Here is a 27,920-nt window from a genome sequence, read left to right on the forward strand (position 1 = left end):
TTATGTAGGATACATACACACACACACACACACACACACTCTGAGTGGCCAGATTATTGTGCGTTCAGAGATCATCATAATCTGGCCACTCAGTGTATATATATATTGATTTCAGAGAGGTAAAAAGGAAGAGAGAAACATCAATGATGTAAGAGAATCATTGATGGGCTGCCTCCTACATGCCCCCTACTGGGGATCGCGCCCACAACCTGGGCAAGTGCCCTGACTGGGAATTCAACCGTGACCTGGTTCACAGGTCGATGCTCAACCACAGAGCCACTCTGCCGGGCCTCTCATAGTTTCTATGTAATGCAGTAGGAGTTGCCCATGTAATTTTCTTCACAAAAACATAAGCTCATCAATGAGTTCAGAGACTGTCCGCCTTACTCACTATGCATCCCTATCACCGCAGACAATGCCTGGTATCGGAAGATGCTCCAGAAACAGCAATCAATGGAACGAATGAGCAAATATATGAGTGAATGAATGAAGTAGGTCATCCAGTATCATTTTTCTACCTTTCCTGATGTATGAAATTGTTTTTCTGTGTTATGGACTAAAGTATACTAGTTGCTGTTAAATGCTCACTTGTATTTTATTCCTAACCAGTGAAAGTTCAGTAAGTTTTTTGTGTTTTTTTTTTTAAATGAATGCACAAATTTGAACTCAAGGCTAAGAATCTGAGAAGCAACCAAACAGGTCAATGGCAACCACCACAAGTTGTCATGCAGGGTGCAGTAGGCTACAATGGCCACTAGAGGGAGACAGAACCTTTCAGAGAGCAGCATGAGACAGGAAAACCCATCCAGCATGGAGGTTGCTCTCCGCACTTCCCCGCAGAGCTCGCTGCCATTAAATCGCTATTGCTGTTGCACTGTGTAATGGCCGACTCCCCAGGACAAGCTGAGACAAGATGAAGAAAATGACCCCACCTCCCAGCTCAGGCAGTTCACATGTCCTTTATACACTCCCTCCAGCTTTAAAAATTTAATATAAATGGAAGAAAAATAATTTCCCCTGTGGATGGCAATTGAATCTATTAAAAATTCACCTGGAAAAAAAAGCAAAACTGTAAGCTCAAGAATGAAAACATTAATTTTTAAAGCTGTGTGCAATTATCTTCTGCCTCCAGCAACGTTTCTGTAAAAGAACTGTTGACATATTCAATTTCATCTCCCCGAGTAAAGAAGCCTGAGGTATGTGCAAGCTCGCCGGGGAGTCACAGCTGAGAGAGTTATGATCCCATTGGTCAAGTTTCAAAGGCTTCGTATGCAACCGAGTGTCGTGAGAAAAACATGTCCCACAAACTCCTCTCAAAAGATCAGAATAACCCCATAAATATTTCCAGGACCATGATAAGCCCCAGATGTTATCACAGGCGGGATCGTGCAAACTTTAAAAGCCCCCGTCCACAAACGACGCTGCTTCAGAAACAGAGTAGAGCATTTGGAAGGAAGACCAGTTTCCCTCTGGAAGGCCGAGGAAGGGCCATGCCTTACTTCCATGTAAAAAGCTACCGGGCCCTGGCGGTGTGTCTCAGTGGTTAGAGTGTCGGCCCACGGACTGGAGGGTCTTGGGTTTGATTCTGGTCAAGGGCACACACCTGGGTTGCAGGCTCGATCCCCAGCACCGGTTGGGGCGTGTGGGTCAAGAGCATGTGCGGGAGGCAACCAGTCAATGTGTCTCTCTCCCATTGATGTTTCTCTCCTCCTCCTTCCCCTCCACGCTCTCAAAAATAAAATAAAATAAAAAGCTGTCGGCTGCACTGGTTTCCTGCTTATTTCTAAGGCACAGGACATGGTAGGAAACCTCCAAAATCACGCTCGGGAATAAAGGGACCAAGGATAGAGCCTGAAGACCAGAACGAGTCAAGAAAGCAACTCCAAGAAGAACTGGCTGATTAAAAACTAAAACCACATTAGGTGGCCTAGTGGTTTCCGGGGAAGAGAAGACCCCCGAGTCTGCATTGCTGGGCGACCCATGGACCGTTTCATGGGCTCCTCTCACCCATTTCCACGGAGGGAGAAGCCGACGAGGGAGGAACTGCAGGGCGTCTGGGCCCTCACTCACCACCTGAACAACCCTGAAATGTCAGCGCTGACGGACAAAACCGCTGCAAGATGAAGCTGAGTGGCCGCAGACCCCCCTCCCCCCCTCCCCCAGTGAATTAAGACCTGCCTGGCCCTGGGAGACAGAGCTGGGGGAACTGGGAACCAGCGCTGATTTCACAGGCAGTGAAAGACCATAACTTAAAAACCTTTTTAATGGGAGAGCTTTCATAATCTAATTATAATGACACCCCTTCTTCCTTCAAGGGCTCATGCGTGCTTCTGGAACATTCCCCGTCAGAGTCCCCTCATTTGCGGATTTAAAGAGAGAGTTGGTGAATCTCAGCCTGAGTTAAAGTGGCAGCTCTGGCGTCTTGACTTCAGCTAGGTTTGCCCTGACCAGACCGGGCCAACTCTCAGCTCCTAAAATAACAGACGCCCCCCCCCCCCGCCCCCGCCATCTCCCGTGCAATTCTCCTGAGAGGACGCCATCTCCCCAATTATGCAGACACGTCCTCGCCCTGTGCCCCCCTCCACCTGCGTGGTGTCCACGCTGCTCCCACGTCCTGACATGCGAGCCACTAGTCACTCCCACCCCCAGCCCCAAGGAACCGCGACCTCCGAGGCGCACGGGGCTGCGGGCTCATTGGTGAAACGCCCACTAACCCGGGCGGCCAGCTCAGCGCAGCGGCTCCAGGAGGCTCGCTGCCTGCATGTCTAACGCTCGATGCCACAGGGCAAGCCACTTAGCCGCCTCATTAGGATCACAGCCACAGCCCTGCCATGGCCTCCTTCCCAGGTGCCTGGTTACCCCATTAATGTCTGCAAAGACCCATTAAGCCTTCTCGCTGAAAGGCACCGTAAAAGCCAAAATGATCACTATTATCACCAATAAACTCCAGGGCACTCTCCCTGTCACCGGCTGAGGAAAACCGGGGGAGACAGCCAGGCCTCAGCGGCCCACGGCCTCTAATGAGCTCCCGCAGCCTCGGGGGTGGCTGTGACGCTGACGGGCATGGGCATCACGAGGGAAGGGACGCCAACGCTTTCGCTTGGCCAGAGAATTTAATCAGCACCTCCCGCGTGTCCTGGCACCCCCACACCCGCAGCGCGGAGGCCCCGCACCCACCCATCCAGCCCTGCCCCGGCCTCACCTTTAGGGCTGAGCTGTAACAGCCTGCAAGGTGGGAGAGGCGAAGGGATACTGGCAAAAAGCACTGGGGAGACCCACAGAAGGTGCGTCTGCCGCCCTGCGCTGCCCTCTGGCTACGCCAAGGTCTTCCCATCCCCACCGCCTCCCCGTGGGAGCCACCAGGCAAATACCCGCCATCGAAACCCCACTGGCAAACTCCAGGGTAACACCCCAAACTGAAGACAGTGTGTGTGAGTCTGTCACGGGGCTGCCCGAGTAGACAAGGACATCTCCACACATCGTCCCACGCTGCCCATGGAAAGACCCAGCGCCTCATTTGCAGAATGTTGTTTACGGGATGCACCCCCCCTTTTAAATATATATTTTTATTGATTTCAGAGAGGGAGAGGGAGGGACAGAAACATCAAGGATGAGAGAGAATCATGGATCGGCTGCCTCCTGCACGCTCCCTAGTGGGGATCGAGCCCACAACCTGGGCATGTGCCCTGACCAGAATCGAACCGTGACCTCCTGGTTCATAGGTCGAAGCTCAACCACTGAGCCACGCTGGCCGGGCCAACCCCTTTTTCTCCTCCCCAAGGACAGGGGCAGGCGGCCAGCTCTTCACAGTAAACCCGGTGTGTCTTCTGAAATAATGTTCCAACTGATCTGCTGGACAAGGACATTCACGTCTTCCCGGTTGAAATGATCCGCTCAGCTGTTAAAAGGGGCCCTTCGTCACAGGGAGCTTCCGAGTGGCTGAGCCGGGGGGACGGGGACCCGCTCCGCTCTTCTTGGGCAGGGGGTGGGCGGCTGTGGTTCAGTCAGGAAGGGAAGGTGGAGGAAGGACAAGATGCCAGCACCGGGTGCGGTGCGGCGGGGCTGCGTCCCCCGCGGGCCTGACTCCATCCTGTGTGTGAAGGGATCGGTGCTGCGGCGCTTCATGCCGACGCTGGGTCCCGGAGCCCCGCCTGCTGGAGCTGAACCTTCAGCCAGATGCTGCCTCGCTGGCCCCAGGCTCCCGGGGGCTCCACCTCCCACAGGCGCGCCCGCTCCTCCGGATGGGCCAGCAGGAACCTCCTACAGACTGAGGAAAGGGGCCCTCGTGAGGCGGGGGGCCGCCTGCCCCGCACACAGGCCAGCCCAGCCTGGAGTCTGTGGGAATGGCCACTTCCAGTCCTTCCTGCGGCCCAGCCCCCCGACGCTCTGCTCCACGCAGCCCTGTCATCGTCCATCCTACCCGTCCGGCCCCTTCCATCCCTCCTGCCGGCCTCAGCTCGGGGAGCCACAGCACATGCCACGACGGACCGGAGGCTTCGCCCAGACACTTCTCTGCTCAACTCGAGCCTGACGTCCAAGATCAAGGTGTTGGCAGGGCTGCCTCCCCTCGGCGTGCAGCCGCCTCCTCACTGGCCCTCCCCTGGCCTTCCCATCTGCGTCACCCTTACAGGACCCTTCTCACCAGTCCTACTGGATCAGGGCCCTTAATGACCCTTTGAAGATCCCATCGCCAGATATCATTATTGGGTTTGGGCAGGGGTCGGCAAACCGCGGCTCGTGAGCCACATGCGGCTCTTTGGCTCCTTGAGTGTGGCTCTTCCACAAAATACCACGGCCTGGGCGAGTCTATGTTGAAGAAGTGGCATGAGAAGAAGTTTAAGTTTAAAAAATGTGGCTCTCCAAAGAAATTTCAATCGTTGTACTGTTGGTATTTGGCTCTGTTGACTAATGAGTTTGTCAACCACTGGGTTAGGGCTTCCACATGAGAACTGGGGGTACCAAATTCACCCCATAACATTGCCCACCTCAGCACTGTCCCTCCTCCCTCCCGAGCCTCACAGCCCTCCTCTCCCTCAGCACCTTCCAGCTCATCCTCTGTGGACGCCTGGAGTCCCCCGTGCCCTCAAGGCTGAGGGCTTTCATGTCCACGCTCACGGGTGAGCACTGTCACCTGGCAGTGTCCCAAATGCAGCCGAAGGGGAACCTGCTCCTGGTCCCCCAGGGCCCGGAGCCTCCATCAGGCCCTCTCCTGGCACTGTCAGCCGGCCAGCAGCACAGACGGAAACCTGGGCAGGAGGCCCCCTTGTCCAGCCCAAGGGCAGCCGGCCTGGCCCCAGCCTGCAGCCACTTCTCTCTCCGCACTCTGCCTGCTCCCCACGTACCGGCACAGCCTTTGCACCCCAGCCCTGTCTTCCCTCCAGCACGGGCGCCCTGCAGCCAAGCGAGGATCTACACCAGGTGTCCTCAAACTCCGGCCAGCGGGCCACATGCGGGTGTTTTTGCCGTTTTGTTTTTTTACTTCAAAATAAGATATGTGCGGTGTGCATAGGAATTTGTTCATAGTTTTTTTTTTAAACTATAGTCCGGTCCTCCAACGGTCTGAGGGACAGTGAACTGGCCCCCTGTTTAAAAAGTTTGAGGACCCCTGATCTACACACTCCGAGTGCAGGAACAGCGGCAGGCGCAGGCCCAGCAGCAGATCGCTGGGTTCTGCGCTCTGACCTTGTGTGGATTTGTTGTTGTTGTTTTTTGAGATATGGTTTTTTATTGATTTCAGAGAGGAAGAGGAAGAGAGAGATAGAAACATCAGTGATGAGAGAGAATCATGGATCGGCCGCCTCTTGCACTTCCCCTACTGGGGATCGAGCCTGCAATTCAGGAATTGAACCATGACCTCCTGGTCATAGGTCAACACTCAACCACTGAGCACACTGGCCGGGCTGTTTTTATTACATCTAAACCCAGTTATGTCCCAGGCTGGGCAAGGCCTGGCCGTGGTGATAAAGGCTTGTTTGTGTTCAAGCCATGAGAGGTTTCTCAGAAGGAAGAGGTCAGCCATGTGTGTCACCTGGAATGCCCGGGTACCCTCACCCTTCCCCGCACGCTCTCCCGGACACGGGGGGGAGAGGGACGGGGGAGAGGGGGGGCTTACCTTGGTACATGGCAGGAGAAATCGGCCAGCTGATCCCGAGGGCCTCGTCGTCTCCGAAGGTCTCACAGAAGTCCCGCAGCATGGCCACGCCCAGGCCCTGGCCACGGTGTCTCCTCCGGACAAACACGGTGTCCAAGACGGGCAGCAGGTAGCACATGCCCGTGCCATCGCCGCACAGGCTGCCTGCAGCGGAAATCAAGAGACAGACTGTCCCCGGGGCCTGTCCCAACCTGCCAGGACCCTGCGCGCACCTGCACGGCCAGGTCACAGGTGCCATCTTCACCAACCAGCCCCCAAAGCCCAAAGGCCATCTCTCCCCAGCCCGCCAGTTCTCCTGCTGACGGACTGTCAGCCCACGTTACTTAAGTTTTTGTTAATCCTCGCCTGAAGGTATTTCTTCCATTGATTCTTAGAAAGAGTGGAAGGGCAGGGGAGAGACAGGGAGAAGCGCCGATGAGCAAGAGACACATTGATTGGTCAACCTGGGCCGGGGATCAAACCTGCAACCCAGGTACCTGCCCTTGACCTAGAATCAAACCCAAGACCCTTTGGTGTGCAGGCCGATGCTCTAACCCTTTAACAACACTGGCCAGGGCCATAGTCAGTATTTTAAAGATGAAGTTGGACCCTTACCTCACATTATATACAAAAATTAATTGAAGATGGATCTAGACATAAATGTAAAGGTTAAAACCACAAAGTTTTAGAAAAAACACAAAATTTCACAACCTAGCCTAGGTTAGGCAAACATCTTAGATTCAACACCAAAACCAGAAGCATGGGTCAATCTGACTTCAGCAAGATAAAAAAACCTTTGTACTTCAGAAAACACCACTAAGAAAAGGAGAAGACTAGCCACAGACTATAAGAAAATGTTTGCAAATCACATTCCTGATAAAAAGACATATCCAGAATATATAAAGAACTCTTACAATTCAATAAAATGAAAACAAACCAATAAAAAATGGACAGGCGATCTGAACAAACATTTCTCAATCAATGGAAACATATTCAATATCCTTAGTCACTAGGAAAATGCAAATTAAAACCGCAGTGAGCATGGTCGGTGTGGCTCAGTGGTTGAACGTTGACTTATGAACCAGGAGGTCACGGTTAATTCCCAGTCAGGGCACATTGCCCAAGTTCCTGGCTTGATCCCTAGTGGGGGGCGTGCAGGAGGCAGCTGATCAATGATTCTCATCATTGATGTTTCTCTCTCTCCCTCTCCCGCTCCCTTCCTCTCTGAAATCAATAAAAATATATTTTTGAAAACACCATAGTGAAACAGAACTTTTCACCTACTAGAATGGCCATAATAAAAAAAATGCCCTAACCGGTTTGGCTCAGTGGATAGAGCATCGGCCTGCGGACTCAAGGGTCCCAGGTTCGATTCCAGTTAAGGGCATGTACCTTGCTTGCGGGCATATCCCCAGTAGGGAGTGTGCAGGAGGCAGCTGATCGATGTTTCTCTCTCATCGATGTTTCTAACTCTATCCCTCTCTCTTCCTCTCTGTAAAAAAAATCAATAAAGTATATTTAAAAAAAAAAAAGAAACAAAAAAGACAAGCAATACTTAGCGTTGACAGGATGTGGAGAAATGAACCCTCATATACTGCTGATGGGAATATGTAACAGCCACTGTGTCAAATAATTCAGCAGTTTCTTAAAAAGTTAAACTTAGGCTTACCAAGCGACCCAGCCATTCCACTTCCAGGAATCCACCCAGAAGAAATGAGAGCACACACCCACACAAAGGCAGGTGTGTGAATGCTCGCAGCAGCGTTATTCAGAACAGCCCCAAACTGGAAACCGTTCCGGTAAATGCACAAACACAATGTGGTACATTCAGAGCATGGAGCATTACTCAGCAATAAAAAGGAATAAATACTAATCTATGCTACCATTTGGATAAACCTCAAAAACACCATGCTAAGTGAGAGAAGCCAGATGTCAGGAAAGAAACCGCAGAGTGCATCCGTCCCTTTCTATGAAATGTCCAGGAAAGGCAAATTGATAGAGACAGAGCAGATGGGTGGCTGCCTAGAGCTGGATGGGCACAGCCACTGACACCGCAAAGGCCACCTCGTGGGGTGATGGTGACACAACTCTACATTTGCTAAAAGTCCCTGAATGGTACACTTACACCGGCAGCTTTTACGGGATGTAAAACTGACTTTAAAGGGATACAATGAACTGTATTAAAATTGTACCTATAGAAGAGGAAATAGGACTATGGTAGGTCCTGCCCCGTTAAGGCAAGTACAGGTGGAGGCCAGGTGGGCAGCATGGCAAACTGAAGTCGAGGTTATAAGGAAGCAGGGAACATGGGGAGTAAAGGAAGCTGGTTTGCAGAGGTGGCAATGGAGTAAGAAGCCAGCTGCACCCCATGAATCCCCTGCACCCTTCCTATACCCCCCGTCTTGCAAGCCCTTGGGGGAACAGCAACCCCTTTCCCATCGGGTGGTGGAGCTGGAACGTGAACCAACACCACACTCTTGCCTCTCCACTGTTGGCTGCTTATGTTTCTGCTAAAGGCCAGATGACATGAGGGTCCCCTGCCTGATGGACAATCGGACAGGAGGCGCCTGTGGCACTGGGTGTCTGGGGGAGGGGCGAACAGGAGGCCCTGGGGCCACTTCTAAGCATCCCTGCCATGCCCCAGGTCACATGCTTGTCTGGGCTGCAAACCACCTCATTTAATGCTCCCCAGGGCTGCTCCAGCATGAGCATTGGGCTTTCAGGAGCCTGAAACGTGAAGTTGTTCTTTTTAGATTTTTATACAAAAGCTTACTGGTCACAGGGTGTAACGCAACCCCCAAAGCTATAGGAAACAGTGATGGGAAAAGCTGAAGCCTTACCAGCTAACGGTGGCAGAGATGGGATTTCAGGACAAGGAAAGCAGCTGCAATTTAAAGGGGAAGTCCTAGCCCGGCCCGTGTGGCTCAGTGGTTGAGCGTCCACCTATGAACCAGGAGGTCATACTTCAGTTCCCGGTCAGGGCACATGCTCAGGTTGTGGGCTCGATCCACAGTAGGGGATGTGCAGGAGGCAGCCGATAAATAATTCTCTATTATCGCTGATGTTCCTCTCTTTCTCTCCCTCTCTCTTCCTCTCTGAAATCCATAAAAAAACCTTTATTTTTTATTTTTTTAAAGAAAGCATATGAACAGATGGGTAGCAGACTTAGTGGGGTGATCACTTCGTGAGGTATATAAATGCCTAATCACTATGTTGTGCACCTGAAATTAATATACTATATATCAACTATAATTTAAAAATTAATTTCAAAAAGTTAAAAACTATTAAATAAAGCAACACTAAAGAAGAGACCGATCCATTGGCAAAATGGCACTTGTCGCCCTAGCTGGTTTGGCTCAGTGGATAGAGCGTCGGCCTGTGGACTGAAGCGTCCCGGGTTTGATTCCGGTCAAGGGCATGTACCTTGGTTGCGGGCACATCCCCAGTGGAGGGTGTGCAGGAGGCAGCTGATGGATGTTTCTCTCTCATCGATGTTTCTAACTCTCCTGCTCCCTTCCTCTCTGTGAAAAATCAATAAAATATATATTTTTAAAATGGCACTGGTCGCCAGGCACTTCTTGCCACAGCCCCGGAAACTGAGCGCAGCCCTCTCCCTGACCCTGCTGTGGTGGCGACCTCCCCTGCTTCTGAGGGCCCGTCCATGACTCTTAGCATGCGTGTGCTTTGCACATGTGAGCCACCGGCAACGGTACTTGTCCTGACAGCTCACGGGAACATTCGCGAGAAGCAATGAAAAGCATCGTGCTTGCAGTCACTTTACACCATGAACTGCAACAAGTGTTTTAGGGAACGTGGCCCGGGCTGAGAATGCAAGGGGCAGGTTCCCAGCCCATCTACCAGCAGGACGAGAAGTGGGTGAGAGGAGATCTGTACGTTGGGTCCGTTTACACAACAGCCGAGTTAGCGATAACTGGTGTACCCCGAGATTCTCCCCAAGCGAGGCCCGTGCTAGGGGCCCCACGGAGGCAGGAGGTCACCCAGAGCAGCAGTCGCCAACCTTTCGGACCTCACGGACCACCAGTGGTCTGCGGACCGCTGACCCAGAGAGCCTGGACGGCGGTGGCCCGGCCCGGCCCCTCACCTTTCGCTTTGGTTGTGTAAAATCCGACCGCTGCTCCGTCCCTCCACAGGATCTTAGCCTGCTCCTTCCCAGAGTGAGGCAAAAAGAACATGGCGTCGTCATCCAAGTTCCTCTCCAACCTTCCAAAAATGACGACGTTGAGGATGAAAAGCACAATCCTTTCCCCAAATGACTGAACCTTGAAGGAAAGCAGAAAGAGCAAGTGAGGCGAGAGGGGAAAAAGATGCGATGGATCCTGCACTCGGCACCGACCCGCCCATGATTCTCTCCTGCGGGAGGCCAAGATGTGCATGGTTTCCCGTGACCTTCACACCAGTCGGCCCCACCCGCTGCCATTCGGTTCTCAGCACCTGCCGGGCGGTCCGGCTTTGCCGGTGAGGAACCTGAAGCTCAGAGAGGATCGGTGATTTCCTGCCTCACTGCAGAGGGCTTATGGCAGCCGGATGGGGACTCTGCAGAGACAGGCAGGCCCCGGGACAGGCCGTGCACCTGCTGAGCTGGCCAGCGGCTGCCTCCTGCATGTCACCCATTAGAACTGAGACTCTGGGAAAGCGGAGTTTCATACAACTGTTAATGTTGGGGTTTTTTTTTTGTGTGTGTGTGTGTTTTTAAATATATATTTTTATTGATCTCAGAGAGAAAGGGAGAGGGGGAGATAGACACATCAATGATGAGAGAGAATCATCGATAGGCTGCCCCCTGCAACCCAGGCATGTGCCCTGACTGGGAATCGAACCGTGATCTCCTGGTTTGTAAGTTGATGTTCAAGCACTGAGCCACGCTGGCGGGGCTGGGTGTTATATTTAACACTTGACCCTTACATTTTCTTCACCATCATGATCATCATCATCATTTGTGGTTGTGGCTTCTTGGCCTATATTTTCAACTCACAACCTCTTTGAGCCTCAGTGTCCTCGGCAAGTCTAGGGAAAAGACCACCCAAGTGGTGTCTAAAACATTAGTCTGTTTTCTGCTCTGCTAATAAGAAGGCAGCTTGCAGAATCCCAGCAAATGGTACAAAGTGTTCAGAGCCAATAAACTTATTAATTGGCCCAGAATGTGAAATGTTTCACCTTTATCTGGAGCCAAATCTTAGATGAGAAAAAGATTTGTGAAAACTTCACCAGCTAATTCTTTTTTTAAAATATGTTTTTTAAAATTGATTTTTAGAGAGAGAAGAAGGGAGAAGGATAGAGAGATAGAAACATGGATCAGAAGAGCATCATGGGTCGGCTGTCTCCTGCAGGCTCCCTACTGGGGCTCGAGCCTGCAACCCGGTATGTGCCCTGACCGGCAATCAACCCGCGACCTCTTGGTTCCTGGGTCGATGCTCAATCACTGAGCCACACTGGCCGGGCCACACCAGCTAATTCTGAGAAGCCACCCCAATTCGGTATCTCAGACAGCGACAGCCAAATCAAGTTCAGAGTTAAGCATAACGACCCAGTCACTACACCCAGTCGGTGTGATGTGGGAGGTTATAATTGTCAACTTAAGGGAAACATCCAGTCAAAAGCTGGCAGCAGAAGAGGAGAGAAAGAAAATGCATTTAATCTGTGCAGGTTCATGCCGGGGGGGGGGGGGGGGGGGGGGGAGAAATAATGTGGGGAATGAGATGCTGACTTAGAAACGTTTCTGGAAACACAAAAATAAGACCCTGTTCTAATCCCTCAATCAGGGCCACTAATCTATGGTAACAGAAGAACATTAAGCAAGCTTCTTTTGGTAACTGGCGGAGAAGAGCTAGCTGAGAAACAAAACGTAATTAAAGGGACAGGGGAATGTACATGGTAACAGCACGATGACTCCAAACCTTCTGCAATGTCCCCTCTCAACGGCAGCGCCTCACCTTCATCAGGCCTTCTCTGGCAGGGTCGGAGGTCCTCAGGACGTCTTCGGTGGCCCACCAGGAGTCCTTCAGGTAAACAGCCACGACTAGAGAGAAAGCCAAGAGGAGGTGATGACACGCACACAGCCAGCTGGTCACCAGACAAGGTTTCGACAGCATGTTGCCGTGCAAGGGAAAGGTTATGCGTGGTAGGCATTTATGGTTCCTCCGTGTCTTTTCATGGCTGGACTTCTCAACATTCTTTTTTAGCGCTGAATACTATTCCATTGAATGGAAGTACCACCGTTTATTTCTCCTGTGGTATTTTCTCTAGACCCCTTATATTGCCATTTTTATTTTCTTAAATATATTTTTATTGATTTCAGAGAGGAAGGCAGACAGAGAGAGACATAGAAACATCAATGATGAGAGAGATTCATGGATTGGCTGCCTCCTGCACGCCCCCTACTGGGTATCAAGCCTACAACCTGGGCATGTGCCCTGACCAGGAATCAAACTGTGACCTCCAGGTTCTTAGGTCAACACTCAACCACCGAGCCACGCCGACTGGGCTTATTGCCATTTTTATACCTGCTTCTCAAGCCAGGGGGTCCAGAAGCCACAAAATAGGAAGATACATCTTCCCAGTCAAACCCTGTCAGCTGAAGATTGGGAGGCAAATGGCAGCATGGAGGAGAAAACGAACGTCTCCAACGTTTAATACCAAGCTCCCGACGTTGAAGCAAATGTTGCGGGCCACTCCGGGTAAGCTGCCGCCACGGTCTTCCCGATGTGTCCCTGCTCTCTGAGGAGTTGGGCGGGAAGCTCTGAAGACCAGGCCACAGTGGCATTAGCCAGTTACTAAACATCACTTGGTCCAGCCAGCCCCTCCTCGCCAAAGAAGGCGGCATCTCATCCACACGTCAGTTGCATGTCATTGGCGAATTGTACCATCCCCAACCACAGTCCCCAGATGGACGGAGCCGGCTGGGAGAGAAGGGCCAATTAAATGCTTGACATCTGCCTTATTAATTCCACGAAATTCATGTTCAAAATGGCACCTACTGGAACGCACAGGAGCTTTATAAAGCCCCAAGGATTCTTCTTCTTGCTTAACAAGATGAATCAATAAGAGCCGTCCAATTAACTAACAGTGTATTACTGTCACACAGATGTTGTCTGTACTAAGACGTTTCAAACAGGAAAGCTGTTAGGTCTCGGTGTCTGGGTGCTGCCTGGGAAGTTTCACGGTGGGGGCAGGGCATTCATTAGTCACACAAGTTGTCACCAAAGAGCCGGAACTGCTTTTTTCAAAATGAATCTTAAGCTGCTACACAACAACGAGGAACAGGCCTAAAATAAACTGTCCTAAAACTGGCGTGGTTGAGTACTGACCTATGAACCAGGAGGTCACAGGTTCGATTCCCGGTCAGGGCACATGCCCAGGTTGCAGGCTCATCCCCAGTGTGGGGCGTGCAGAAGGCAGCCGATCCATGGTTCTCTCTCATCATTGATGTTTTTCTCTCTCTCCCTTCTTCTCTGAAATCAATAAGAATCTATTAAAACAAAAACAAAACACAAAAAAACGGCTCTTGGAAAGTAGAATCAGCCCTCTGGAGAGTGGCAGTGTTTGGTCAGAAAAGCACGATACCCAGTTGAGAGGAGACAGGAAGCAGGGACGCGGCACAGCCCTGAGAGAGAGGCTGTGCCGCTGGGCCAGGACGGGCGCAGAGCTGGGCTGACACGCTGCAGACCCCGCCTAGGGCTGCTGAGACCCCGGGGCCAGCGAGATGGGAGTCAGAAGATGGTTTTGCAGAAGATGGGAAAATGCGATTCTGATCAGCGGCCTGGCTCCAGACACCAGGTACCTGAGCCGACAGCGTGCGCAGTGGTGACAGCCATCAGCTGGGCCCGCCTCGTCAGGGAGGTCAGCCTTGCTGAACTAATTTAATTTCCTTCTCCCTCCGGGTGACAGGTGATGCGGCCACAGAGCAGATGTCAGGAATGGATTTCATTCTGTGACACTCCAAGGTTCCCCAAACGAGTAAAGACAGCGAGGTCCCGAAGGCTAACTCCCAGGGCCCCGGCTGCCCGGAGGCTCGGCAAGAGCCACTGAATTCAACTCCCGACTGCATGGACGTGCTGTCCCGGGCGCCCGCTGTCCCAGGCGCCCGTCCTCGCCCTGGGAGCTGGCAGCCGGAACAGGAAGGGACCTAAACCAGCCCTCCAACACGGGGCAGGGCACGGAAGGTGCGGGATCGAGCTGGGAGCCCAAGTGGCCCGAGGACCCAGAGGGGTATTGGGAGCGTGTCCCTGGGAGGCCCCCAGCTTGGGCTCTGGCGTCACTGGGGGAGGGTGGCCAGCAGGCAGGTGCTACACAGCCGGAGCTGAGCAGAGACAGAGAAGGCCCATGCCCCATCCCATCCCAGGAACCAAGGAGAGGGGAGTTCTCTCTCTCTCTCTCTCTCTCTCTCTCACGCACACATGCACAAACACACGTGCATGAGCACAGTGTGTGCACACACAAGCATGAACACGCACGCACAGGTCTTATGTCCCCGCACTAATTGCGAGTGTTCCATGGACTGGCCCATGATCAAAACTTCCTCAATCACAACAGAAGGGGCTTCGAGTCCCCCTGCTGCCTCCGCAGCTCCCCCGGCCCCGGGCTCCCCTCCCTGCCACCGCTCCCCTGGAGTCCAAGCCACCACTGCCCCATTACAAATCTAAGAAACATGGAGTCCTCCCCCAAAACTCAGCACAGTTAAACCACAGTGACGGGCCATCTTCGCAAAAGCAAAACACACATGCGTCCCAAGGCCTGTGGGGCTTCACGCAACACCGGCCCAGCCCGTCAATAATCTAAGCGAAGGGGAAACACACGCGTTGACATAGCAACTGTCACATCGCATTACGCGGGCTACCATTTCCATGCAGATGTCTTCCTTAGAGGGAAGCCCTTCCCCAGATGCCCGTGAACTTGGCGCCTCTCTGCCACGGAGAAGGGAACATCTGGCTCGCAGTGTTCGTAGCATCCACTCCCTGTGGTTCTCCAGCAGTAAGCAATGTGGCCGCCATGAGCCTAGATTTGAACTCAAGGAAGATGGGGTGCCTGGATCTGGAGGTACAGCTCGACTACAAGATGTGGGGGCGGAGAGAAACCCACACCCAAGCTAGTCTCACTAGGAAGGGAGTCTTAACCTCGTTGGGCTGGGCCAGGGCACCAGAGCGAGTCCTCAGGGCTGGGAGAGCAGAGAGAGCTGCAGACAGCCCAGGCCGCAGGGGCAAAACCTCAGGAGCCTCGAGACACCTCCAACCCCCAGACTCCGGCTCCATCCTTTTTTTTTTTTTTTAATATATTTTTATTGATTTCTGAGAGAAAGGGAGAGGGAGAGAGAAACATTGATGATGAGAGAGAATCATCGATCGGCTGCCTCCTGCATGCCCCACACTGGGGGTCGAGCTCACAACCCAGGCATGTGGCCCGACCAGGAATTAAACCATTGACCTGTGAGATCATAGGTCGACATTCAACCACTGAGCCACTTGCATAAACACACGCACATGCACAGGGGAGGGTGGCCAGCAGGCAGCTGGATACAGCCGTCAGCTCGGAACCCATCCCTGACACTCAGGATACTTTCCTTGGCCCGTCCCTGCTCTCCGAATACCACTGGTCCCCTGGTAAGAAGGACATGCCTTTGTTGGTGGGAGGCTGTTTGTCCTACGTTTAAATCCACCTCCGTGCCATGAATTAACAGGGAATAAGGAAGGACCCACAGCCAGCATGTGTCCCTGGAGGACGGAGCTGTCACGGCGAACAGCCCTCCGATCGGGGCCCCTCACCGCCCCCGGGAAACAGAATTCTCTCTGTTTCCAGCATGAATACCCTTTTGCTTCTATGAGTTGGAGTGAGGGGCGTCACAGAAAGGGCCCCCCAGTTCTGAAGTTCCCTGGGCCCCACAGGGGCACCCCTCCTGACCCACCACCCACCTGCCCCAAACGCAGCCCCGAGGAGGCCTGGCCCCAGGCCCTCGGTGTCGCAATCCCGCCAGGCCCAGGACAGCTTCCTCCGAATGTTTGCCTTGGCTCTGCCGTCACTGAGGCCTATAACGGGAACGCTTTTCCAGGAAAAAACCATCATTTTTCGACTCCCTGCTTGTTTGTCTCAGGGTGCATATGACATGCAATCACCAGACACGGAAAATAACTGAGCAGCCATTTGAAGGACGAGTGCTATGCTCGGGCACAAAGCGTCCTGGAGGCGGGCTGGGGGGAGACGGTCTAATCGAGGGTTGGGAGGGGGGCTGCATGTGGCAACACCTGCCCAAGGGCCCCCCCGCAGCCCCCCTTCTCCGGGAGCCCTGCGTTCTTCTGTCCCTCAGCCCCCCACCTCCCCTGCCCTCGTCTGTCTCCCCTGTGAGCGAGCTAAGGAGGAATCTCCAAACACCCTCTGGGAAGGTCCCAGAAGATGCAGGCGACCCCATACCTCCTGACAAGCCAGGAGGAGCAATGGTGTCATCAGGAGCTCGGAACTTTCCGTCCGTCCCCTGGCCTCTGAGGAGGGAAGAGGGCTCTGGTCCCTTGGTGACATGAAGCAGCCCCTGGTCACAGAAACAGGCAAGAACGAGACTCAAAGGGGGCCCAGGGCCTGTGCCTCTCAGACCACCTGTTCGGAAAGTGCCTGCCCAGCTGCTTAAGGGGGTTGGGAAGCTGCAGTACCCACATCCTACCAGCAGTCGGCGCTGAGCCAGGAAACTCGCAGCCTGGATGCTTTTCCTTTGCTCAGCGGGTTATGGGGAGTCCCTGGGATGGAACCCACCAGCTTATCAGCCAGCCGCTCACTCACACCGGGGCTTATCGATCAGCCCTGCTCCTTTCACTTCCATCTAAACACACACACACACACACACACACACACACACACACTCGCAAAAATCGCAGCTACCACGGCAGAGCCCCTGCAGTTTGGGAAACATCTGGAAACTTTGTTTAAAGTCTATCATCCGTATAAGGAGAGGTTCAGAGTGAGCCTTCTTGGAGCTGATGAATATTTACTATACTACATTCTTGAAAACAACCAACAAATTAAGGAATTAATAGGAAACAGATTCACCAGAGTGGGTCATATGTTAACATTATGCAAACTATAGCTAAAGACCTACACCCAGAATATTATTAAATGCTGGAAAAAGGCAGGGGGCGGGGGAGGGCGGCTTGCTGGAATTTGGATGTGTTCTTCAAGTCGGCAAATGACATTTTGGGCGTGTCTGACAATCTGTTCACCAAGGGGTTCCTGTGGGCACGCTGTGTTACTAATTTGTTCCTTGTCTCTAGCCTGGAGCTGGAGTCCAAGTTCAAGGCCATGGTGAAGGCCCGGTGTTATCACAGACCCTCTGTTCATGGAGACCAGGTTTTGCCAGATGGAAATGCATGTCCTAACCTTGACGGGGAAGCTGTCACACACAGCTCAGCCACCCCAGGCTCGCAGTCAACACGCCTGCAACCCCCGGACAGCCAGCTGAGCACCTGAGTCTCGGATGGGCAACAAGAGATACCTTCCCCCTGGTCAAGGAAATCACCAGACAGCAAAGCCCAGACTAACACGCAGGCGAAAGGCAAGCTTGTATGGGTGTGTGTGTGTGTAGAGCTGATCAGGCCCCGTTTGCAAATTGCAGTTAAAGACCTAAACCCCACACTTTCACCAGATGTCATTCAAGGAGGATTGACTAATTAAGGGTTGGTTTGGGTTTTTAATTTCTTATTAAAAAGACCATACATGCCTGGCCAGTATGGCTCAGTGGTTGAGCGTCAACCTATGAAGCAGGAGGTCACAGTTAGATTCTCAGTCAGGGCACATCCCCAGTAGGGGGCTTGCGGGAGGCAGCTGATCACTGATTCTCTCTCATCATTGATGTTTCTCTCTCTCCCTCCCTCTTCCTTTCTCTCTGAAATCAATAAAAATATATCTTTAAAAAAATCAGGCCTGAACACCATCACTGTGGGCAAGAGTGTATCTAGTGTCTTTAATACAAGTAATCAGTACGTGTCATGAATAGAAATAATGCACTGTTTCCTCTCTAAAAGCTAAAAATATGTCACTTCTGCTTGACGTTCTAAGTCCAGCCCCAGCACACCGCCGCCACCTCCTAGGTGTCTGGTTCCATCAGTCACAGATGGTAAGTCTGAATCCGAGTTTTAAATCAGTAGTGACTACCCACCTGTCTTTGTGTCCTGGGGACTGACCAAGACCAAGAGTTTGTGTTGAGGCTCATCCGGGTGTACCGTGCAGAAGCAAACAGATGAAGCTTCAAGTTTAACCTGAAAAAGATGATAAAATGGCCGCTGGGTTCTTTCATCGTAGGAGGCGAGGAAAGAACCCAACTAGCCCGGAATTCGCTGAAAGGTCGCTGTTACTCGGAGGTTAACCTGACAGGATGCAGGCAACACCTAAGCGGAAAACTGACCCGCTCTGGCTGAATGCAAAGGGTAACAGGGTAACACGACAGAGGCCCTGGCTGCCGCCTCTTTCCTGGGTCACCTGCCCACCCGCTCAGCACTGACTCAGAACCCACTCAGCACGGACTCAGCAGAGGCCCTTCCAGTCTCCCCTCCACACGCTTCCCCGGGCCTCAGCCTAGGAGAGCAGAGGGCCTCCTGTCCTCCTGGGGCCTCTCTATGGACGAGCCCAGTGTCCACCCACAATGCCACTCAGGCTGCCAGCTGCCCTGGCTCGGGTCGCTGCAAGCAGCCCCGAGAGATCCGTGGCCCCCCGCACCCCTGGGACAGAGCCTCAGTGCGGGTGCCTGCCTGCTTACGAGTGAGAGGAGCACCCGGCAGCATCCAGCGTCTCTGACTCACGCTGGGACTGCCCGCATGCCAAGCCTTCTCTTTGTGGCCCGCGGCTGCTAGCGCCCTGAGCACAAGGGTCAACACATTCCATGGCAAGTCCGTTTTGAAAACCGAGGAGGGTACAACAAAGTAAGGAAGGAGTGAGGCAGGCAGGTTGCTTGCCAAAGTCTGCGGCAGGCCTCATAGTATCTCATTTAATTCTCCTAACCACAGTGCAAAGCAAGTTTCCTCACTGTCCCAGTTTTAGAGCTGAGAATACCAAGATCAGAGAGGTCAAGACACTTGCTCAAGGTCACACAGCTAGTAAGTGGTAGACATGGCATTCACAACAGGCTGTGGGGCTCCCTGCCTCGCAGAACTGGCCTTATATCTGGGACTCCAGAATCCCAATCCAGGAACCCTTCTGCTTCTCAAGGTGGAATTATACAGTATTCGCTCCAGAAGGCTTTTCTGTTAACTCTGTAACACACGCTCACTAACACTGAGAGTTTTCAGAGCTCTCTACCAACAAGGAGGATCAGACACACCTGCTCCCCGGTGGGCAGAGAGAAGACGTCTGCCGCGGACCGCGCCCCTTCCCTCAGCGCCGCATAGTAAGCCAGAGCTGCTTCCCGATGACCTTCGGGGTCATCTTCCAAAACATCCACCGGGTAAGTGCCTGCGAGGGGGACGAGGAGGCAAGAAAAGAAATGACAGCGGTTTGACTCTTTCGTTAAAGGGAAATCACTTATTTCTTGAAGAGTGGAAAAAAAAAAAAAAAAAGCCCAAGCTGGTTTGGCTCAGTGGATAGAGCGACAGCCTGCGGACTGAAGGGTCCCAGGTTCGATTCCGGTCAAGGGCACGTGCCTGGGTTGCAGGCTCTGATCAATGATTCTCTCTCATCATTGATGTTTCTCTCTCTCTCTCCCTCTCCCTTCTCTAAAATCAATAAAAATATATACTTTTTAAAAAAGCACCCAAAAGAACACTTCACAAATTATTCTCACTGCCAATTCCCCGTAGGGGGCATGCAGGAGGCAACCTATCCATGATTCTCTCTCTCATCATTGATGTTTCTCTCTCTCTCTCTCTCTCTCCTTCTGCCTTCCTCTCTGAAATCAATAAAAATACGTTTTTTAAACAAAACAAAACAAAAATTCTGTACAAGTGATATCTACTCTTAACCATTTTTAAAAAACAAAAGGCAAATGCTGTTTCATTTTTCACATCAGCAAGAATTGTTATTAGAAATTTAAATAATTTTAAAATGACAATCCCTATTACTAAAAAACGTAAGTGACTACAGCCGGGTGGCCCAGTGGGTTCGAGTGTCATCCCCATCTTGAATACCAGAAGGTGGCGGGTTTGATTTCTGGTCAGGGCACATACCTAGGTTGCGGGTTTGACCCCATCAGGGCATGTACAGAGGCAACCAATCGATGCTTATTTCTCACATCAATGTTTCTGTCTCTTTCCCTCTTCCTCTCTCTGAAGTCAATTAATAATAATAATAATAATAAAATGCATTCCTGATGGCAGGGTTGGCACCAACCCCAAGGAGATGTGAGGTTCAACAACAAAACTGCAAGGGCACACTTGGGCAGAGCAGAGGGACCTGAGTCTGGCGTCTCACGCATGCGCTGGAGGCTGAGCCGGCCTGCCACTCACTTCGGTGGCGACGGAAGGCAGACCCGGGCAGGGGCTTCCATTCCAGATGTGAAATGCTAACAGGCTTTAATGGCTTCAACTGAACAGGAAATATTTTTCCAAAGCCCAAAGAATGTAATCTTTTCAATACAATGTAAGATGCTTTTAGGAAAAAAGGCCCATAGTTGTGATGATAATTCATTGCAGACTGTAAAGAAATGGAAATCCCCAAATGAGCCCCAAATTGAAGAACTCACGTTAAGCATATGTTAGTTGTAGTCATCCAAAAAGCAAAATACTTAGATTTTTTTATTCTGGGGAAAATACTTAAATCATTCAGGATCTTTGTGCCAAAAGCTTGAGTGCCCAGGATTGGTTGAAAGGCAGGCCACACCCTCCCCCCCCCCCCCTCCCCCCCCCCCCGCCCCCCGAGCCATGGCCTGCCCCGAACTGGGGACCAGCTAGCCACTGCTGGTGAGTCAGGTAAGGTTGATGCTCAAGGGCTTTCCCAGCACTTTTAGGTCCTCCCTATGTAAATAGCAATGCCAATAAATGAAGACCTACACAGGGGTCGTTGCTTGTACTTAATCAGATTCAGTATAACTTGAATATTCTCTCCAAATACCACTTCACTACAATGATTAAGGAAATTCTTTCATTTTAGCAAAGTGTGTCTCACATGAGAAACATTAATAAAGATATTTTCAGAAATTTACTGAAAGTTTCTACCCATAGGTCACTGCACAGCATTATGCATTGGAAAAGCTGGCTGTAATCACTTGTGTTTTTCAGTAATGGGGATTGTCACTTTAAAATGACAAAAACAATTCTTGCTGATGATGTGAAAAAATAAAACATTTGCCTTTTGTTTTTTAAAAATGGTTAAGAGTAGATATCAATTGTACAGAATTTTTGTTTTGTTTTGTTAAAAATATATTTTTATTGATTTCGGAGAAGGGAGAAGGGGAAAGAGAGAGAGAAACATCAATGCTGAGAGAGAATCATGCATCGGCTGCCTCCTGCACGCCCCCTACTGGGAATTGAGCCTGCAAACAGGGCATGTGCCCTGACTGGGAATCGAACCGTGACCTCCTGGTTCATATGTCGATGCCCAACCACTGAGCCACACTGACCTGGCCTGAGAACTACTTTTTACTTCAAAGCGTGATTACATTCACTTATGTTTTCACAGGGCTGTTGCGCACAGCGGGAAACACGCAAATACCCGCAGTTGCGCGAGGCAGTGCCTGGCATGTATAGAGCATCGCGGAGTGCAAGGTGTGTGCGCCTTTCGCCTCGTCGTGTGCCAGCATTCCCCGAGCCTATCCTGAAGAACACAGCTCCACCGCTGTGCCGTGGAGGGAGCGCTTCTGAGGCCACAATGTTTCAAAAAGGGGCCTGCGGTGGCGCTCGGCCCCGAGGCGAGGCGTTCGCGTGCCTGCTGGGACATGTAGCAATTCTGCAGCAATGGAATTTGCTTAACCCAGCACTTACTTCCCAAACTTATTTAACGAGGGACCCCTTGTTCCGGAACACTAACTGACAGATGACGAAACACACCTGCAAGGGGAGCGCTCTGACATGATGTCAGGGACCGACAGCAGACATGCAGATGCGGGCGCTCGGGGCCGCCCACCCGGAGAGGGGCCGGGGTGTCGGGGCGCTCCCCACACGGAGAGTAGAGAACAGAAGGGAGGCAAAGACACACTTGGATATTTTCGCTGGTTCTTGATGATGAGCATCTGATTGCCAAACTATTCTTAGCAAAGCATTGGAAAACAGAAAAGTTGGAAGACAGGATGCAGAGCATGTCAGAGGGTTGGAGCAGCTGAGCAGCTCTGGGAAGGGTCTGCAAGTGGCGGCGGGAGCTGCATCCCAGCTAAGTGACAGGGAGCCTGTTGCTGTGTTCTCACACACTTAGCATTGGCCAATTCGCAACCTGTCAGTGCCTTGGCTGAGAATAAACCCTTGTTCCGAATCAGAGACGGTAAAATTGTGCAGATGACTTTCTGTGCCACCCACACAAAGGTTTATGTAACTCTAATGGCTTTTAATACGAACGTCCCCTAATCTGAACTTTGGAGAGTTTGACTTTCAGGCAAATGATACAAAGATATGCCCTAACCGGTTTGGCTCCGTGGATAGAGCGTCGGCCTGTAGACTGAAGGGTCCCAGGTTCGATTCCGGTCAAGGGCATGTGTGCAGGAGGCAGCTGATCGATGTTTCTAACTCTCTATCCCTCTCCCTTCCTCTCTGTAAAAAAATCAATAAAAAATATATTTTAAAAAATGATACAAAGATAACACTATTCCTGCTGCTCCCCCCCTCACATGTCTCCCCCCGCCGCGAATCACGCACAAGGCTATGAGGTAGGACTGAAACATACTGCTCGCTTTGCATGCAGAGGTGGGGACACATGTGGCGCCCTATTTGGGGCAGGCGGGAGGAACAGCATCTCAACTACCTGCTTCCTGTCACACCTCCCCAACAACAGGCAGTGAGGGTTTTTTAAAATATATTTTTTATTGATGGGGGCAAGGGTTCTGGCTTTCAGACCTAATTTAAAAAATCTCTGAACATATAAAAAATAGACGGCCATGACATGCCAGCATAAACCACAGAATCAGACACACAACCACCGCAAATACGGACACTGTCCAATATAGAAGATGTGGATATTAAGTGTGCTAAAGAAGTTCAGCCCTGGCTGGTTTGGCTCAGTGGATAGAGCATTGGCCAGTGGGCTGAAGAGCACAGGGTTCAATTCCAGTCAAGGGCATGTACCTCAGTTGTAGGGTAGATCCCCACCCAGGTCGGGGTTTGGGGGAGACCACCAATCAGTGTGTCTGTCTCACATGGATGTTTCTCTCTCTGTCTTTCCCCCTCCCTTCCACTCTCTTCAATAATAAATGGGAAAATATCCTCGGGTGAGGATTAACAAGAATAACAACAAAAAGGAAGTTTAAATAGCCACGTTTTTTTTTTTTCATTTGCCCAGTAAGATTCTAGGGGGAAAGATAGTAGATCTAGCAATGAATGTCCTAAATAACCAATGAACTGAAGAAAAAAGAAGTATGAAGAAATTACCCAGAATGCAGCATAGAAGCAAAACATGAAAAGCAGGTTAAGAGACATGCAGAGTAGAAGGATGAGCTCCAGGAAGAGTATAATTGAAGCTCCAGAAGAAGAAAAAGAATAATAAAGAAGAGTCAAGATTTGAAGAAATAAGGACTGAATTTTTTTTTCAGAATTAATGAAAGACATCCATCCTCAGATTCTGGAATCCCAACCAAGCCAAGCATGCTAAAGTCCTAAAACAATTCCAGAGAAAGTTTAGAATTGATTAACTTCAGAATTAATTGGGAGTTAATACGTATATTAGAATTTCCAAATTCCCCCGTGAAAGAATAGAAACATAGATATTAAATTTCAAAATAGGAGAGAGAGGAAATGGAATTAAGGAAGGCAAGAATGGGGGGAGGGAGAATCTTAATTTAAAAGAAGGCAAAAAATGAAAACAAGATGATCTGTGTTCAGCTAAATCCATACTAAATTGTTATTTACTTAAATTCATTTTTAATTCTGTATTTATTGGTTATGATCAAAAACAGATATTCATCAACAAGTAACTAGGCTATGTTTTTGCAGGACAGATGTTGTTTTATTAGTGTTTTTACCCCAAGTATTTTTTAAAGACTTTAATGAGATGTTTATTCAATATTCATGTATTATGAAAAACATTAAGCAGTACCTCTCCTTCTGCATAGCTTAAACCCCCACCCCCAGGGATGTTCCAATAGCACCAACACGGGCACCACGGAAATCACTTACTAGAAAACATAAAGGCCAAAATGAACAACTGACTATAATTCACTGGGCGTTTTACCCCTCTACCCACATACACACACATCAGACACAGCTCACGAAGCTGCAGGCCACGGAGAAGGGGGCAGGGAGACAGCACCGCGAGGGGAGGGCTCACACAGTGCGGACGTCTCAAGCACTTACACTGAAGGACACATCCGGGAACTCTGAGGAGGGTTTATGTCAGCACAATGCAATACATTGAACAGGGCTGTCTCTCCTGTCAATGGAATTTGTGAGTAGTGGGGAGAGACTTGGTTTCCAAGAAGAACACATTGATCTTAATTCCTGCAAGTCAAGGAAACCCAGCGGTCTAGGAGGGTGTGGGGGCCTGGGGAGCCCCCCTCAGGTCTCATAAGGACAGGCGCTCTCCCTCAGCCCTCCCGGAGCACCCCCCCAGCCCTCAGACTCAGGCGGTGCCCAGCAGCCCCGGGGCTGCCCTGCTCTGAAGGAGCAAAGAAGCATCAAGAGGTTTCTAGCCCGGCCAGCATAGCTCAGTTGAGCTTCAACATATGAACCGGGAGATCATGGTTCGATTCCTGGTTAGGGCACATGCAGGCTCCATCCCCTGTAGGGGGCGTGCAGGAGGCAGCCAATCATTGATTCTCTCTTATCATTGATGTTTCTCTCTCTCCCCCCTCTCCCTTCCTCTCTCTGGAATCAACAGACAACAGGCCTTGGTTTAAGCAGGGAGTGAGGGCACTGGCTGGGCACTGGAGTATGACAAGGCTCCGGTGGGCCAGAGAGGGGATGGGGAAAGACAAGCCTGGATTTGAACAGACAGTGGCCTTCAGAGTCACACACGCTGTGTGCTGCACCCCCACCCAAGCCTGCTGACTGCTGGCCTTGGAGCGGAAGCGCCACAGCTGAGGTTGGGGTGCACTCTAAAGCACGGTGTTTGCAAATCACAGCTGCTGAATCATCATCATCAAAGGCCCCAGATCTTCAATGGTTACTGACAGTGACCTAACTGCACTGCCCCACCCCCAGGAACCCTGATTTTAAGTCACATGGGCTCTAGGCATCTAACAGCAATCATGATGGAGTTTTGCCCAGAAGCAGGTTCCTGAACTCCACAACACAGCAGAAAGCACAGCCCTTCCTGGGACCCTCTGTCGGGAAGGCCCCCGGCTGAGCTACAGTAAGGATGTCAGCAGAGGAGCAGGGAGCCAGCTGCCGGCAGGAGTCCAGCCCAGGCCAGTCAGCCGGTCAGCAGACAAGGGTTTCAAAGGTCAAAAGGACAACACCGCAGTGCCCACTGCCCTCCCACTGCCCAGCCCGAGTCCTGACCACCGGGTCATTCACTCTGTCCAGCCAGGACAGGGTCAGGAACCAGCTGTCCCTGGCCTTGTCTCATGCAGTAGAGATCCGCGGAAATAATACAGCCCTTGCGGTCTAAACGTGGGGGTGGCCCGGCTGGCGTGGCTCAGTGGTTGAGCGTCGACCTATGAATCAGGAGGTCGCGGTTCGATTCCCGGTCAGAGCACATGCCCAGGTTGTGGGCTCCATCCCCAGTAGGGAGTGTGCAGGAGGCAGCCGATCCATGATTCTCTCATCATTGATGTTTCTCTCTCTCTCTCTCTCCCCCTCTTCTCTCTCTCTCTCCCCCCCCCCCTCGCTCTCTGAAATCAATATATTTTTTAAAAATAAAGAAAGCAGAGTTGTTAGATTAACGCTTCCCTGCTGGAGAAAAAAGGATTCTCGGGCAGATGTGATTTGCTCAAACGCCTTTTGGAGATGGGCTCTGAAAGCTTAGGCAGCGGCTCAGCTATGCAGAACTCCTCTCCATTAGGATCTGGCGCGTGTGGACGTGACTGACGGGCGGCTGCTGTGTGTCGTCTGGGCCATCACAACTATGAACGCCACAGCGAACACTGAGATAAACACAGGAAAACCCTTAAACCGTTCTGGCCGGCTACACTTTTTCAGAAGACGAAATGAACCATTACTTTTCCCGTAACGGTGACGTAGGCCTGGGAGAGCCACACAGCAGGGCAGTGGTTGGGAGGAAGTCTCTGACCCGGGGTACCACTGGGCAGAGGGGAGGGAGGAAGCGTGGTCTAGAAACTCCGTTAAAATGCGAGATATTCCTGTAATCTCCATTTTGCACACAAAGAAGATGAGATCAAAAGAGTAAGTCACGGCCCTGGCTGGTTTGGCTCAGTGGATAGAGTGTCGGTCCAGGACCGAAGGGTCCCGGGTTCGATTCCGGTCAAGGGCACGTGCCTGGGTTGTAGGCTCCTCCCCAGCCCGGGCCCTGATGTGCAGGAGGCAACCCATGGATATTTCTCTCTGTCTTTCCCTCTCTCTTCCACTGTCTCTACAAATCCATGGACAAATATCTTTGGGTGAGGATGAAAAAAAGAGTAAGTCACTTTTTCTCTTGCCACAGTTTTCCAACATATCCACAGCCAGGACCAACGACATTCCAGAAAGCATTAAAAAAAAAAAAAAAAAAGGAAACAGTATTTCCCTCTAAAGATAGAGACCAAACCCTTTGTCAACCTCTAGCCCCAGGAAAACTTTGAGGAGGAACGTAACTCATGCATACAATTGGCTAGCGGCCACCTTCCCTCCTTAACTCACCTGCAATCGGGAAAGCAGAGGCGCAGCTCCGAGGGACAGGCCATAAACACAAGGACTCATCTGGGGCCATGAGCAGTCCTAGGCTTACGCAATGCACTGTCATCGAACCAGTTTTGCCACAGGCTCCCTGATATAAACAAGAGTTCGATCCTCCCGCACCTCATCACCATGATGATGGAACGATGCGTTTCTAATCGGACCAGTAAGGAGGGGTGTGTTCTGAGAAATGTGTCCTCGGGCCATTTCAGGTGACCCTACCTAGAGACCTCACACTTCCTCAGTAAGCATCGCCCCCAAGCCTGCTCCCTGCAAACACTCCCTCCTCGGAGGGACTCTGAAACCCTTCTGCCTGAGTTTCCTGTGCCTTTTGTCCCAACCCAGAGAGACCTGGGCACAGGCCCCGCCTGGACCTGCTCCACCTAGACCTGCTCCGCCTGCCTTCGGTGCCCAGGGGTACCTGGCAGTCCCCGTGGATGGGGTGACAGGGGCGCCTGCGGGAACCCGGTACCCCGAGGTGCTGTACTGACTTCTCCCCCACTGTGCGCTTCCCATCGCACAGACTGTGCCACCAAAGCATGGGGCTCACCAAGCCCAGGCCAGCAGTCCCTACGGCGGGTGGCCCCCAGGGCGGCCGGGAGAGTTGGGGTCTGCTCCTCTGGGGGTGAGCGCCAGAACCCCCCAGCCCATCTGGTTCCCTAGAGGCGACAGGTGCACGGATCAGGAGCCTTCCCTGGGCGGCGCGCTGTTTACCTTCAGTTTCGCAGCGCCTATGGGCCAGCCCAGCCACTGAAACCCGACACGGGGGGAGGGCCATCAGCGGCGGACAGCCAGAAAGGCAGGTGGGCTCGGGCTGGCCTCGCGGACTCCCCTTACCTGTGGCTTCCCAGGCCGCCCCAGCCTCCATGCTCCAGCTCCGCGGTGATGTGCCCGCC

General features: G+C 51.7%; 1 protein-coding gene across 1 annotated transcript; it reads right to left on the reverse strand.

Moving 5' to 3' along the window:
* Positions 1–4,121: 4,121 nt before the first annotated feature.
* FAM169BP (Protein FAM169B) lies at positions 4,122–27,892 on the reverse strand. Its single transcript, XM_054713183.1, has 7 exons — positions 27,862–27,892; positions 19,440–19,618; positions 18,282–18,381; positions 12,082–12,167; positions 10,233–10,410; positions 6,113–6,295; positions 4,122–4,267 (listed from the first exon to the last, which is right to left on the reverse strand). The coding sequence occupies exons 1-7, from the start codon at positions 27,890–27,892 to the stop codon at positions 4,122–4,124; spliced, it is 903 nt and encodes a 300-aa protein (XP_054569158.1).
* Between the last annotated feature and the right edge of the window lie 28 nt (positions 27,893–27,920).

This window comes from Eptesicus fuscus, chromosome 25 (genome assembly GCF_027574615.1).
Source record: "Eptesicus fuscus isolate TK198812 chromosome 25, DD_ASM_mEF_20220401, whole genome shotgun sequence".
In the NCBI taxonomy this organism is placed as follows: Eukaryota; Metazoa; Chordata; class Mammalia; order Chiroptera; family Vespertilionidae; genus Eptesicus; species Eptesicus fuscus.